Here is a 12634-nt window from a genome sequence, read left to right on the forward strand (position 1 = left end):
ACTATGTGGCTTTGCCCAAAAATGAGTGTTTTTTTTGTTTTTTACTGAAAAAGGCATTTTCTTGGTTCAAAAATTTTCTGATATAATTGTGTAGTAAAGCAATGAATAGTAATCTTTTGTTTATTCTTTAAATAAAACCCTCCACATCCGTTCTGCTACATGAGGGGCTGTGTCGCGGTCGGCCCGTTCCATCCAGAATCGTTTCTGCCAGCGGTTTGCGTTGCAGCGGCTCACGTCCAGGTGAGCTGACTGAATCTACAGACTGGTTTATACAACTGTGCACTGGAGTCGTTCAAATACTGACAGAGTCATGTACACGTTTTGGCCCATTGGATATGAGAGGGGGAAAGTGCTGCCCAAAAGTGAACTGTACATAAAAAGATATTCATTTTACTTTTTTTTCTTTACACTTAACTGAGTGATATTACAGTACATAGGTTATTTACAACTGTGCAGTAATGTGTGGCAAAATAAATTATCTAGAAGGCAGCAAGAATACGTTGGTTAACGAATATAAAAACTGTACATAATTTACGGAATACAACTTTTTTTCTATTGTTTTTTGTTTGTTTTTTTCCATTAAACTAATATTGGCTCTGTAGTGTTTCAAGTCACTTCCTCAGAAACAATGAAATGCCCAAGTAAAGAAATAGACAAAAACAATATTTCTCTTTTCCTGCCAAACCACAACAGTCTCTTTGAATATCAACATTCGTTAGGTTTGTTTGTTCGGGTTGTCCTGTTGTGTCGTTGCAGTCCATGGCGGGCTGATGCGTTTACATCAGAGCGAGCAGTCACTGAGGAACACTTCGGTTTGCCCTCAGGGATCTGGGCTCATCCTGTTCTTTTCAGCCAGGCTGAGAGGCTGCAGGGTCTGTCCTCCTCTCAGACGCTAGGCCCTCACGTGCACACGTCTTCTTCACCGCGGTCCTGCCCGCTGCAAGCTTTGTTACAGCGCGACTTAGAGAGGGCCGGTGCAAGACCAACAAACAGGGCATCCTGCAGGTAAATCCGGCAGGTGAACGGTTTTGTATCTCAAAAACGACCAGCGGCTGACCGTAGCTCCCTGGAGCCTCTAAAGATCCACGATTCTCCTTCGACATCCTCTGGGTCAGTGCTGGACTCCATCTCCTGGCCCACTGAGAGCTCCACGCCAACAAAGGAGGCGTCTCAACGAGGGCTTCCTCTGGACAGGCACCAAGCTGCTGGGAGAGCTCCTCTCTGATGTATCCTCCCAGTGGCAACGGCTGTTGAAGCAGGGGGCGAAAACGAAAGCAGAAAATAAACCTCTGTCCCCCGTCTCACCATAATGAAGCACTGAGGAGTTGTGTCTCAACATCGGCGCTTCAAAGCAAAAAACTGTTTCTGCTTCTCGCACTCCGACCAAACAAAAGCATAAAAACTTTAAGGATGAAAGTGCAAGTTGTGTCATTTCTTTTCCCTCAGTAAAAAAAAACCCTTTCCTTCTTCACGGAAGTGAATGAAGAGCAAGTTTTTCCAAACCTTCCTCCTTTTCTTAAGAATTTTTTCCTGCAGCAACTCTTCTTTTGAACTTGCTAGCCCTTTCCATTCGTTCAGTTCAACGAAGTCTCTTAGAGAAGAAGTGACTCAGATGGAGTTTAACCTCAATCTGTGAGCACTGACGTGTCACGCAGGCAGCAGGACGAAGTCGTCGTTGACATCGACCATTGGCACGTAGAAGGACGGCACTTCATTGACGCACAGGGACTTGTGTCCTGCTGGATCCAGCTCCTGGACCTTTAACTGCCATTCCATCCTTTGCACTGCGTTGAGGGCTGCAGCCTCATGCTGTTGTCGCATCAATAAACATGTCTGATGAAGGAAAGGAACAACTCTTGTTATGTAAACACAAACATTTATGGCACATGCTTCTAATGTACATATTTACTCGTTAAATACTGTCAAAATGTACCTTCATGCGGTCATATTTATCATCCACGTCTTGTATCCATGAAATGAACTGACGTGCGTTGAAGCGATCTCTTACCGATTTGTTTTCATCACCCTGAGAGAAGAACACAAGTTAAAATGTGGACTAAAGAGTGGATTAGGTGAGAAGTGACCCGAGACTTGAATGTGTTTACGTCTCTCCTACCTGACTCTCTGATGGCATATTGTAGACTTCAGAGTCCAACAGCATGGTGCAGGCACTGAATGGTACAGCCTGATTGGCTATTGTTCTAGCTGCCCTGCAGTGGACCCGTAAAACCTCCTGCTCACATGAAACAATTAGTTTCTCCTGTGAAAAACAAGCCCAACAGGGAGAAAATAAATGATTAGTTATGCAGCAGAATATCAGAATAGGTGGCTACTCAAAAAGACACAAACATCACACACAGCTGCATGCTCTACAAAAAATGGTTGTGACTTAAAGAGCAGGTCACTCCAAATCAACATTTTTTTGCTGATAAACTATATAAATGAGTGTCTGATCGTGCTGCAGACACGTGTCGTCAATAATTCGGCACTTTAGTGCATCTTAGTTAAAATTTAAATATTCTGCCTAAAACTGTCAGCGTTGCACCGTCGTCAGGTAAAAACTCAGCACTGCATTTGAATTTAAATCTGCCGTCGATATTGGCTAAGAGGTACACTATGATGTTAGACGGTACATTATGATGTCACAATGTCGCGAGTGTGTGTATTTGTTAGTGGCTCCACCCTCTCGGTCTGCTAGGGAACAGCATTTGTTGCATTTTTCAAACAGAAAGTGGGAGTTGAGTAAGAATCTGGTAGGGGGTGACTTGCTCTTTAATTAGAGACCGGGTCAGGTTTGCAGTGCACTCTGACTTGACCTAGAAATGAGAATTATTCAGATTTCACTTGAATTCTGATTGAAAAAAAAAAGAGGCTTTGATCTTTCATCAAAGAAGCATTGATGTGATTCGCTGCTTGCACGTGACAGCAACGAGTGAATTCAGCAAAAAGAAGGATCTCAGAGATTGTGAGGCGTGTGAAATAAACATGGATGTCCAGAAAACAGTTGTCTCACCCGCTCAATGCTGTGCTGCAACCTGAGCTTGCCTCTCACTGCCTCCTGTTGCCTGAAGAGCTCCTTCAGCGGTTCTGACAGTGACGGAGGTGGAGCGATCTGATGAGCAAAACACAACGTAGCTTAAAATACATTATGAATCATTTCAATGTAAACGCATTCTGTGAATATATAAACACTTTGGTATTAAGAATCCACAGAATGAGAATTTTGTGGGATTTTCAACTAAGATGCAGGCGATGTGTAGAGAAGTCTGTGGTGTCCTTAAAGGGAGAGGGTGTATTTTTCCTGGCGATAGAGGGCAGTAGATACCTAAATCATGCAAGCTGTATTTTTGTATTGGAGTAAGACCTTACCAACGGATGCTTGTTAGGGTCAAAAAGACCCGGGGAGTGCAAACTTCAACAAAATGACAAGCACACAAAGGCTCCTGTAGAAGGAAACATGGCGTCTAATAGAGTCTTAGACCCGCTCCCTTGTATTTTAGACCTGATTTTTATGGTTATGAGTTACAAAACCTGGGCTGTGCAGTGGTTAGAGCTGTTGCCTTGCAGCAAGAAGGTCCTGGGTTCGCTTCCCGGCCTGGGATCTTTCTGCATGGAGTTTGCATGTTCTCCCTGTGCATGCGTGGGTTTTCTCTGGGTCCTCCAGGTTACTCCCACAGTCCAAAAACATGACTGTTAGGTTGACTGGTCTGTCTAAATTGTCCTTAGGTGAGTGTGTGCATGATTGTTTGTCCTGTGTGTCTCTGTGTTGCCCTGCGATGGACTGGCTCTGTCCAGGGTGTACCCCGCCTGATTGCCCATTGACTGCTGGAGATAGGCACCAGCCCCCCCCCAGTACTTACAGAGGATAACAGTAAAAAAAAAACTACACTTTATAAACTAAGGCAGCCGCGAACAGTGTTGCTTTTGGACGCTGTTATGAAACACACGGCTTGCTACCCTCTCACTGAGACAGCTGTGCTCCTCACAGCTGTCTGCCCTCGTGCTGCCGTGGCGGGAGCGCTGGTTCTGAGCGGCAGTCAGGGAGGATGTTTACCCCACTGCATCCAGACCGATAATGAATCACACAAGCAGGAAGCAGCCGCTGGCTGATTCTACCCACCAATCAAGAGACTCACTCTAGTAGGTGGGCGTGAACTTTAGCCGGCCAATCGGTCCGTAGTGAGTGTGTTGGGTCAGCTCCGCGTGAAGCTGATCGCCGGATAGCAGGTAAAAAATAAATTAAAAAATGGTCGGCTGAATGCGGAAAACGCAGATCACCCAGATGTGAACACAATTAACCCACCAGGGCTGGGCTGGACCGACCCAGATGTGAAAACTTATAACTCTGGTATTAAAAGACTCCCAATCTCATTTTTTTATAACCTAACAAATTTGCAAAAAAAGTAATTTACATAAAATATTTTGACAATCTGTCACCAGTAACCTGCTGCAAATGTGTCATTTTCAGGTCTGGTACAACTTTTGTCCTCCTTTTGTTTGCTTCTCATTTTGAAGGTACGTTGTCAGGTACAAGCACTAGACAGAAAACGAGTAAAAACAGTGAAACAAAAGTAAAAAAGGTATAACATGTGGCAGAAAAGCCTTTAGCATAAAGACCACTTTAGAAGATTACAAGAAATTCTGACTTTGTGGAAGCTAAATTCTCAACTTTTACACTTTCTTGCACAAGACTCACAGCACCTAGGTGAAAGCATCGTAACCGTTTCAACTCTGCTCACGACTTTGCCTTCATCAAAACTAGATTAGGTCAAGTTTGAATAACTCACCACAGGAATATGCAGCTTGCTAAGAGGCTTGCCATCCAGCAGGTAAGAGCCAGTGTAGGTCACATACTCAGCGTAACACTGCGGGGCCTGAGGGGTAATGTAGCACAGAATCTTCCGCTTCTCCTCAATCTTCTTCCTGATCTGTAGGTACTCAAAATAGGGGTTGGACCGGTCACTGTGGTAGGGCTCAATCTCATCCAGCTTGATGGCATTGACAACAACAGCTAACGTCTGCTGAATCATTTCCCTGGTCTGCTGCATGGCCGTGTTTACAAGCTGGACCTGGACTTGCTGCCCAGCTGAACGAGGAAATTTCCTCTTCCGTGGGTGCTGCGTCTGGGCGTCGTCTTCATCCACAGGGAGGGGACGACCCTTGGTCGTCTTACTGAGAACCACTGATGCAGAAGTTGTCACAGAAGACGGTACAGACACTGCTGGGGTTAAATTAGATGCCGCAGTGGAAATACTGGAATCTTTCTTCAGAGATGGAAAGGAAGACACTGGCGTGAGTGTCGGGGTTCTTGTGGGAGCCGTGTTAACGCTCACCACTTGACTGGTTGTCACAGTGGTGGATGAGGTTATGATGCTGGAGGTAGAAAGAACAGCAGCAGAGGGATTGTTCTTGGTGCGATTGCGGGTTATCCTTTGAGGAATTTCCTCCACCTTCTTGGGGACATCTGCAGTGGTGGGCACGATTGTTGGGGTAACTGGTGTTAGCTTTGATGGGGGTTCCTGAGTGTCTGGCAACTCCACGGGGTCGGAGAGAGCGACTGCCACTGAGATATGAGGAAGAGGACTGCATGACACAGATTCTGGTACTGTCTCAGACATTTCTGCATGCCTCAGTTCTGGTTTTGAAGGAGACACCGAATCCAGGGACACCTGTATGGACTCAGTGAAGGGATGGATATGTGATATGTGAAGTTGTTGACAGGCATCTGGTTTTACTGGTGAATACAGCAAGGTAGGATCAGACTCGTGCACTCCATAACCCAGTGATCTATCTAAAATGTTGCCATGTTGTTGGTTAAGAGGCAAAGAGCTGTTGATGGGATCACTTTGAGGCTCTGGGTCCAACTCCTGCTGAAAGGTGGTATGAGGTGATGGTACAACAAAGTCTTGTCCAGTAGGTTCCCCTAAACTCAGATTTCCAGAGGGACATGAGGTCTTTGCAAGGCTAGTTAGGTCTACCTCTATTATGTCTGGCTCACCTCTGTCTGTGATGATGTGTCTAATGTGGGTTGGCAGAGTCTTGCTGTGTTCAACTAGCTCAGGGTTTCGAGGGTCGGCTTCTTCGGACTTGTCTGGTAACGGTAGGTCAGGCAAAGAAAATGGCCCTAGATCATCCAGTTCATCTGGTTCGCCTGAGAATGGATCTGCCCATGGCACAACAGGATCAGAGACCACAACTGGGGAAATGTGACAATCGGGAGTCGTGCTGAAGCTGTGTGCACTTAGTCTGCTTTCAGATTCTACACAGCCTGTATCCATCTGGTGTCCTTCCTCTAAGACAGGCTTACTGCAGTCATGGAAAAAGGAGTCCAACCTGTTAGAGGACGATGAGGTATTTAAATAGTCTGGTTCCTCATCCATGGCAGACTCGGGCCTCTCAGGAGAAGGAATGTCTGCCACAGCCTCCTTCTGCTCATCCGAGTCCTCCGTGTCCTCTTTATGCCACCTATTCCAGGTGTCATAAGAGATGTTGGGATGTCCAGGCAGGGGCTGCATGTCATTATCAGAGTGAGAGTAAGGACTCGTTATTTTGGAGACAGCAGCCTCAATCTCCCCATGGGCAGCTTTAAGGTCCATATCTTGGTTCCAACCCATGCTATCATCAAAACAGTTATCTCCGTGGTTGTGTGCTGGATGTGTTGAGGAAAGCTGGTGGACTTCCTGTTCCTGTCTGTCTGGAGACACTGTAGGCCAGCTTTTTCTCAAATGGTCCTCAACTTGATTAGAGAAAGAACATGGATCTCTTGTTTGTTCTGGCTCTTCCACTTCACAGTGATCTCTATCAGCCCGCTCATCCATATCAGGTTCTTCCTCCTCCTCTTCTTCTTCATCCTCTTCTTCTTGTTCCTGTTCTTCCGTGACACACGGCAAATTTGAGAGAACCAGATTTGGCTCACTGTGGTGAGGCTCTGAGATGTCATCAATGTCCAGTGGTGGTAAAGCAGCAGGAGCTGGAGTTGGTGGTGCAGCTATGTCAAAGCACGGTTCCTGGGGATCTGGCCTATGGACTGGTGTTGAAGGTTTGGGCAAGAAACTGCTGTATACGCTCTCAGGAAGGTGTTCGTGCCCTTCAGTACCAGCAAGAGTTGCCACAACATCTGATGTTGGATGGTGGGACTCTCTACGAGGAGACAATATTCTTAGTGGAGAGAAATCAGGTGGTGACAACCTTTTCATCGTTATGGACTTGTCCTCCAGGAGCTGTGAGGATGATAGGTCGTAATCAGTTGCTGAATCACTCTGCTTCCTATACTTGTCAGACTCAGACTTGAAGTCATTCTCCAACGGCCTGCGGACATCAGGTGATGCAGAACGGCTTACAAGTGGAAGCTGGAGGTTTTTCGCAGGGGTAGGACAGGTGCCCTCTTGGAAACTGTGGGAATTGGAGTACCTGCTGCGAAGACGACAAATAAAACAAATCAGGACAACAGTCACACTGAATACAACATACACTAAACTCAAACAGACCGCGACAGTGAGACTAGAAGTTTTAACAACTTACCTATCAAAGAAGGTGGGGGAGCAGGCATTCATTGACATATTCATGGCAGATGAGTTCTGGCAGTCCAGCCCATCTAGCATAATGTCAGTGTAATCCTCCGGGCTACAGGATGGGGTACGTGGAGTCTGCATTACATCCTCAAAGCTGGGACAGGAGATGACAGACGTTGGAGTGGGGACACCAGTTGGCCTGTTTTGGTCTGGTCTGGGAGAAGCAGGGAGATTCTCTTTCATTTGATGGCTAGTCATCCAGTCCTTTGAGTTCTGACTGTCACCAGGCTGGAACTTCCTCCCTGGAGACATCATTTGAGCAGGGAGGCCAACATCCTTTAGCTTTTTTTCCTTCAGACCAGTCTCCAAACTGTTGGGTTTCTTCGAAGACAGCTCGCTGCGGTTTTTCTTGACTTCCTCTGTAGGCTTAGCTTTGTCTTTCAACTTAGGATCCCCTGTTTTGGGTCTCAGTCTCTCCATCTGCTTCATTTTTTCTTTTTGCTTCTTGAGACGAGCCCCAGTTTCCTGATCTTTTAGACTTAACATCTGACCAAAACTAGTCATCTGAAAATCATCGTCCACCAACACCTTTTCACGTGGACGGTTATCTTTTCGTAATGTCTCTTTGGACTGAGTGAGCTTTTCATTTTCATTTTTAGATTTACCATGATCCATTCTGTTGTCTTTCTCCAAAGTGTCTCGATTTCGGTCTTTTTTCAAATCAAACTTGGGGCTTTGCTCTTTCGATCTCTCCTTCAGAACAGTGATCTGGGGGCTGTCTTTCAATGCCGACTTTACATCCTCTCTGGAGTGTTTGAACGACCCAAAGCCATCCATGTACTTGTTTTTCTCCTCCTTTATTTTGTCTTTATGCTTCTCTTTTTTCTTTTTGTCCTTCGTTCTATCACTAATGATGCCAGTTGCTTTGTCCTTTTTGGACATCTCTTTTTCAAATTCCAATGTTTTATCAAAGTCATCTTCCCCATCTCCCTTCCCTCCAAACGGGAATGTGTAAGGGTCTGCCTCTAGAGGCATCGGCTCTTTCTCAAACGGAAGACTCTCTCTGCGGTTGTAGGACTCTCGGTTCTCCCCTGCTTTGTCACGTTTGTCTCCTTTGTCCTTCTTGACTTTTTCTTTCTCCTTGTCATGGCTTTTCTTAGACGATGAGGAGGAGGAATGTCGATGCCTCTCCTTCTCTTTGAACCTATCCTGTGGCATAGCTATGGACAGGGAGTCTCTCCTGTCCTCAGAAATATCGGTTAGGCTGAAAGAATAACTAGTAAGGACAGGCTCATGACCTCTATCGGTGAAACTATCCAAGGAGATGTCACTGTTTTTGTCATTTGAGTCATCCTTGTAATCATTCATAGCTTCCTCCTCTAGTTTTTCTAAGAGGGATTTTTCATTCTCACCACTGCCTTTAGAGGGCTTCCTTTCCTTAGAATGATCCTGCTTGTCTTTATGTTTGGTCTTTGTTTTTTCCTCACTTGTGTCCCTTTTGTCCAACAACTTCTGCTTGTTTTTCTTTTCTTGGTTAGAGTCCACCGAGGATCTATCTCTCCTTTCTTTGCATTTTGAGTCTGCAGAGTCCTTCTTGTCTTTGTTGTGTTTCTCCAGGGAGCCTTTCCTCTCTTTTCCTGTGTCAAATGTGGCCTTATCTTTTTTCTTTTCTTTGTGTTCTTTGTCTTTTGTCTTTTCTGTATTGTGTCTTGTTTCTGCAGAGGATTTTCTCACTTTTTCTGAGGGGAAGTGATCCAGCTCATCCTGATCAGGTGTCGAGTCTTTTCTGATGGAACCCGGCCCAGCTAAGACACCACTACTGTAGACGTCCTCCTCCTCATCACTCTCATCTGTGAAAATATCAGCTATCTTGTACCACGTTTTCTCTCGGCCTTTTTCTGGTTTCTTCTCCTCTTTCTTTATTTCTAAGAAATCCTTCTCCCTATCAGCATGCTTGTCTTGGGAGCCCTTGTCTTTTTTGTCCTTTGTTTGTTCAGAAGACATCTTTCGATCTTTGTCTTTTCCATGAGAGTCTTTGTGTTTCTCTTTGGATCCTTCCTTCTTGTCTTTGGTGCCCCGATCTTCATCTCTGTCCTTGACGGATTTCTCGATGGAGCTTCGCTCACTCCTGTCCTTCTCGTGGTCAGTGCCTCTGTCTTTTGTCTTTTCTTTATACTTGTCAGCTTTTGTCTTTTCTCTCTTTTCCATTCCTTCACTCTTTTTTTCTTTCCCAGAGTGATTTCTCTCTCTCATATCACAAGACTTCCCAACAGCATCAATGTCTTTGAAGAAGGTGTCACTGCCATATTCATCTATTGACTCCTGCTTGATCTTGACATCTTTTCGGTCCTTCACACCGTCATAAGACTCCTTTCTGTCTCGACCACTGTCCAGGGAATCCTTGTCTTTTTTGTCCTTGACTATGTCTGTGGATTCCTTCCGCTTTTTGTCTTTCTCAAGTGAGTGGCTGGAGTTGATTTTTGTTTTCTCAGACCAGTCTTTTTTCTTCTCACTCATCTTTTCTGAGAGGTCTTTTTCTTTCTTCTTGGAGCTGACTTCTTTCTCAGATTTTTTGTCACTATGCTCTGGCTTCTTGTCCTTGACTTTGTTGTCTTTCCTCCTCGTCTCTTCTTTAACAGTCTCAACAATTAGTTTGACTGTGTTGTTGGATTTATATTCTTTGACTTCTTTGACAGGAGCATCCCAGTTATCGTCTCCGTAGCTTGAAGAGTCAGAGGACATCTCAGAACCCCATCTGTCATGATGATCATCTGACACACTTAGCTTGGTGTCTTCCAGGTTGAGGAACCGATTGTTAACATCATAGCCTTCATGATCAGACTCTTCCTTCTGCATTCTGTCTTTTTTGCATTTCTCCTTGTCCTCCTTGATGATTTTCTCCTTGTCCACCTTAAGATGCTTCTCTTCCTTCTGCTCACCCTTTCGGTCTATTTTTGAGGACGACTTTTCCTTGGACTTTTTCTTTTTCTCTTCTTTGTGAGCCTTTTGTTTATCCTCCTTGGGTTTTTCTTTGACCTTAAAAATTTTCTCCTTGTCTGGTTTGACAGGTTTGTCCCTCTCCTCTTTATTTGTCTTGTCCTTAGTGGCGTCTTTTGTCTTCTTGTTTTTCTCCTCTTTAGCCGTTCTGTGCAGGTCTTTTCCAGATGACCAATCCTTGTCCTCAGACTTAGCTTTTGAAAGCCTGTCCTCCTTTTTCGAGTGGTCTTTTTCATGTTTGGATAATTTGACCTTACTCTCTGATGGAGATTCAGACTCAACAATTAAGGACTTTTGTCTTGAATCATCAAAGTCAAAAGAAAAGCTCTTTACAAATTTCTCATTCATATCTTGATTAAGCACCAGACTAGGAGCGTTGTCCTTCTCCTTACTTTTGTGCTTGTGCTTTGCTTTATGCTTCTTGATGATTTTACCATCTACATCCGTTTTGGAGATGGTGGTTTCTGCTGTGGAGTTTTTATAGAGATCAGAATTTTTCTTGTCTACCGTATGCACGTTATTCTTCTTTTGTTTCTCGTGTGCTTTCCTTTTAACTTGCTTTATCGACTCAACACTTGAATCAGCAGAGGAGTACTCAGATTCACTGGACAGTCTCGTTCTGACTGAATCTGATAGAGAGCTGACATCTGACCACGTAGGAGACGACACAGTCTTCCAGCCATCTGTCCTCCACTGCTTTGGATGCTGTTCTGCTAACGATGGCGCTTGTTTCTGAGAGTTCATGTTTCCGTGTGAGGAAGAAGACGCGTTAAAGACAGTTGTGTCTTTAAGGTTAATTGTAGAAGAGTCCTTTATACTATTTGAGCCCTTATCATCCTCACTCTCCAGATCTCCACAATCAGAGTCAGACGTACAGAATTTGTCACTGACTTTCCCAAACCGGACTTCTTTACTGACGTTATTTTTACTCTCTTTCTTTCTCTTCTTCTTGACTTTATTTTTGTCTTTTTGTTGTTTAGAGCTCATGCTGCCAGAGTCTCTAGTCTTGGTATTTGTTTGCTGGGCTTGTTGCCGTGGCGTAGGCGCTGGTGTGAAACACAACGTCCCGTCATCCTCGTCTGAACTGTTACTGTCAGAGATGATTCGCCTGACAGCTTTCTTTGGTGTGACTGAGTTGCTTTTGGAATAGGTTTTAACCTCCATCTTGGATATAGAGATGAAGCTGTTGGTCTTACTGACCGTGTCTTTTCGAAAGTCTTTTTTCAGAAGGTGTTTATCATCAACAGGAGGAACACGCTCCTCCTCATCATCCTCATCAAATTCATATTCGTCTTTAACGGGTGTGATGGCAGATTTGGGAGCGTCTGCGATTTTCCCTTTTAACTTCAAGCCCTTCTCAAACTCCGAGTCCGTGTTATTGCCATCTACAGAGCTTGAGGGGGCAAACGAGGGTGCGTCCTCCTCAGACGTTTCTGTGAAACAAACAAGCAAAATCAATACACAATATAAAAGCCAAAAACAAAGGAGAATTAATAAGGAGATGTGAAAACATCTAATCTAACAGACCTGATGAGCTCTCTTCACTCGAGGTGTAAGTGCCTTTCCCCAGCAACAGATTCAGCATTGTTGGAGAGCTGGCAACCTTCAGTGGCGTCTCGCCCCTCCTGTTGCTTTGACGTGGGTCTCCTCCATATCGTAAAAGAAGCTTCACCACCTGAAACATAATACAAACCAAGTATTTAAAAACATCTTTTAAAAAGATAAAGGAAAGTTTTTGCTCATATGCATGAGCCTTGAACAGTGTTGGGAGTCATGCCGTTTAAGCATAACAGTGTTATTAACGGTGTTCTTTTCTTAGGTAAAGGAGTAACGCCGTTACTGTTACTAGGCATGTAAAGTGGCACGTTACTATATTGGGGTTGAATGAAGCACAGCAGCGCTATCAGGCTTTCTGACAGCCAGTGTTGGGCAAGTTACTTCAAAACTGTAATGCATTGTTTATTACTTGTTACCCTCATTTAAAAGTAATTCATTACATTACAATATTACTGATTTTAAAATGTAAGGCATTACACTACTTTTGCATTACTTTAAGTTACTTTCAGCAAAACACCTTCAAAATGAATCTGGTAATGTGACGCTCAGTGAGCTCATGACATATATGT

The 12634-nt window shown here is 44.5% G+C and overlaps 1 protein-coding gene across 1 annotated transcript in view; it reads right to left on the bottom strand.

Moving 5' to 3' along the window:
• Nucleotides 1-1414: 1414 nt before the first annotated feature.
• Nucleotides 1415-12634, bottom strand: part of ankrd11 (ankyrin repeat domain 11) — a 193024-nt gene continuing 181804 nt past the window's right edge. Inside the window, exons 8-14 of the mRNA XM_015953336.3 lie at nucleotides 12036-12183; nucleotides 7522-11941; nucleotides 4788-7413; nucleotides 3014-3112; nucleotides 2117-2260; nucleotides 1934-2026; nucleotides 1415-1833 (exon numbers count right to left, since the gene is read on the bottom strand). Coding sequence (XP_015808822.3) covers nucleotides 1648-1833; nucleotides 1934-2026; nucleotides 2117-2260; nucleotides 3014-3112; nucleotides 4788-7413; nucleotides 7522-11941; nucleotides 12036-12183 — 7716 coding nt within the window. The 3' untranslated portion in view covers nucleotides 1415-1647. The remainder of the gene's footprint in view (nucleotides 1834-1933; nucleotides 2027-2116; nucleotides 2261-3013; nucleotides 3113-4787; nucleotides 7414-7521; nucleotides 11942-12035; nucleotides 12184-12634) is intronic.

The sequence above is a fragment of the Nothobranchius furzeri genome, chromosome 9 (assembly GCF_043380555.1).
Source record: "Nothobranchius furzeri strain GRZ-AD chromosome 9, NfurGRZ-RIMD1, whole genome shotgun sequence".
NCBI classification, from domain to species: domain Eukaryota; kingdom Metazoa; phylum Chordata; class Actinopteri; order Cyprinodontiformes; family Nothobranchiidae; genus Nothobranchius; species Nothobranchius furzeri.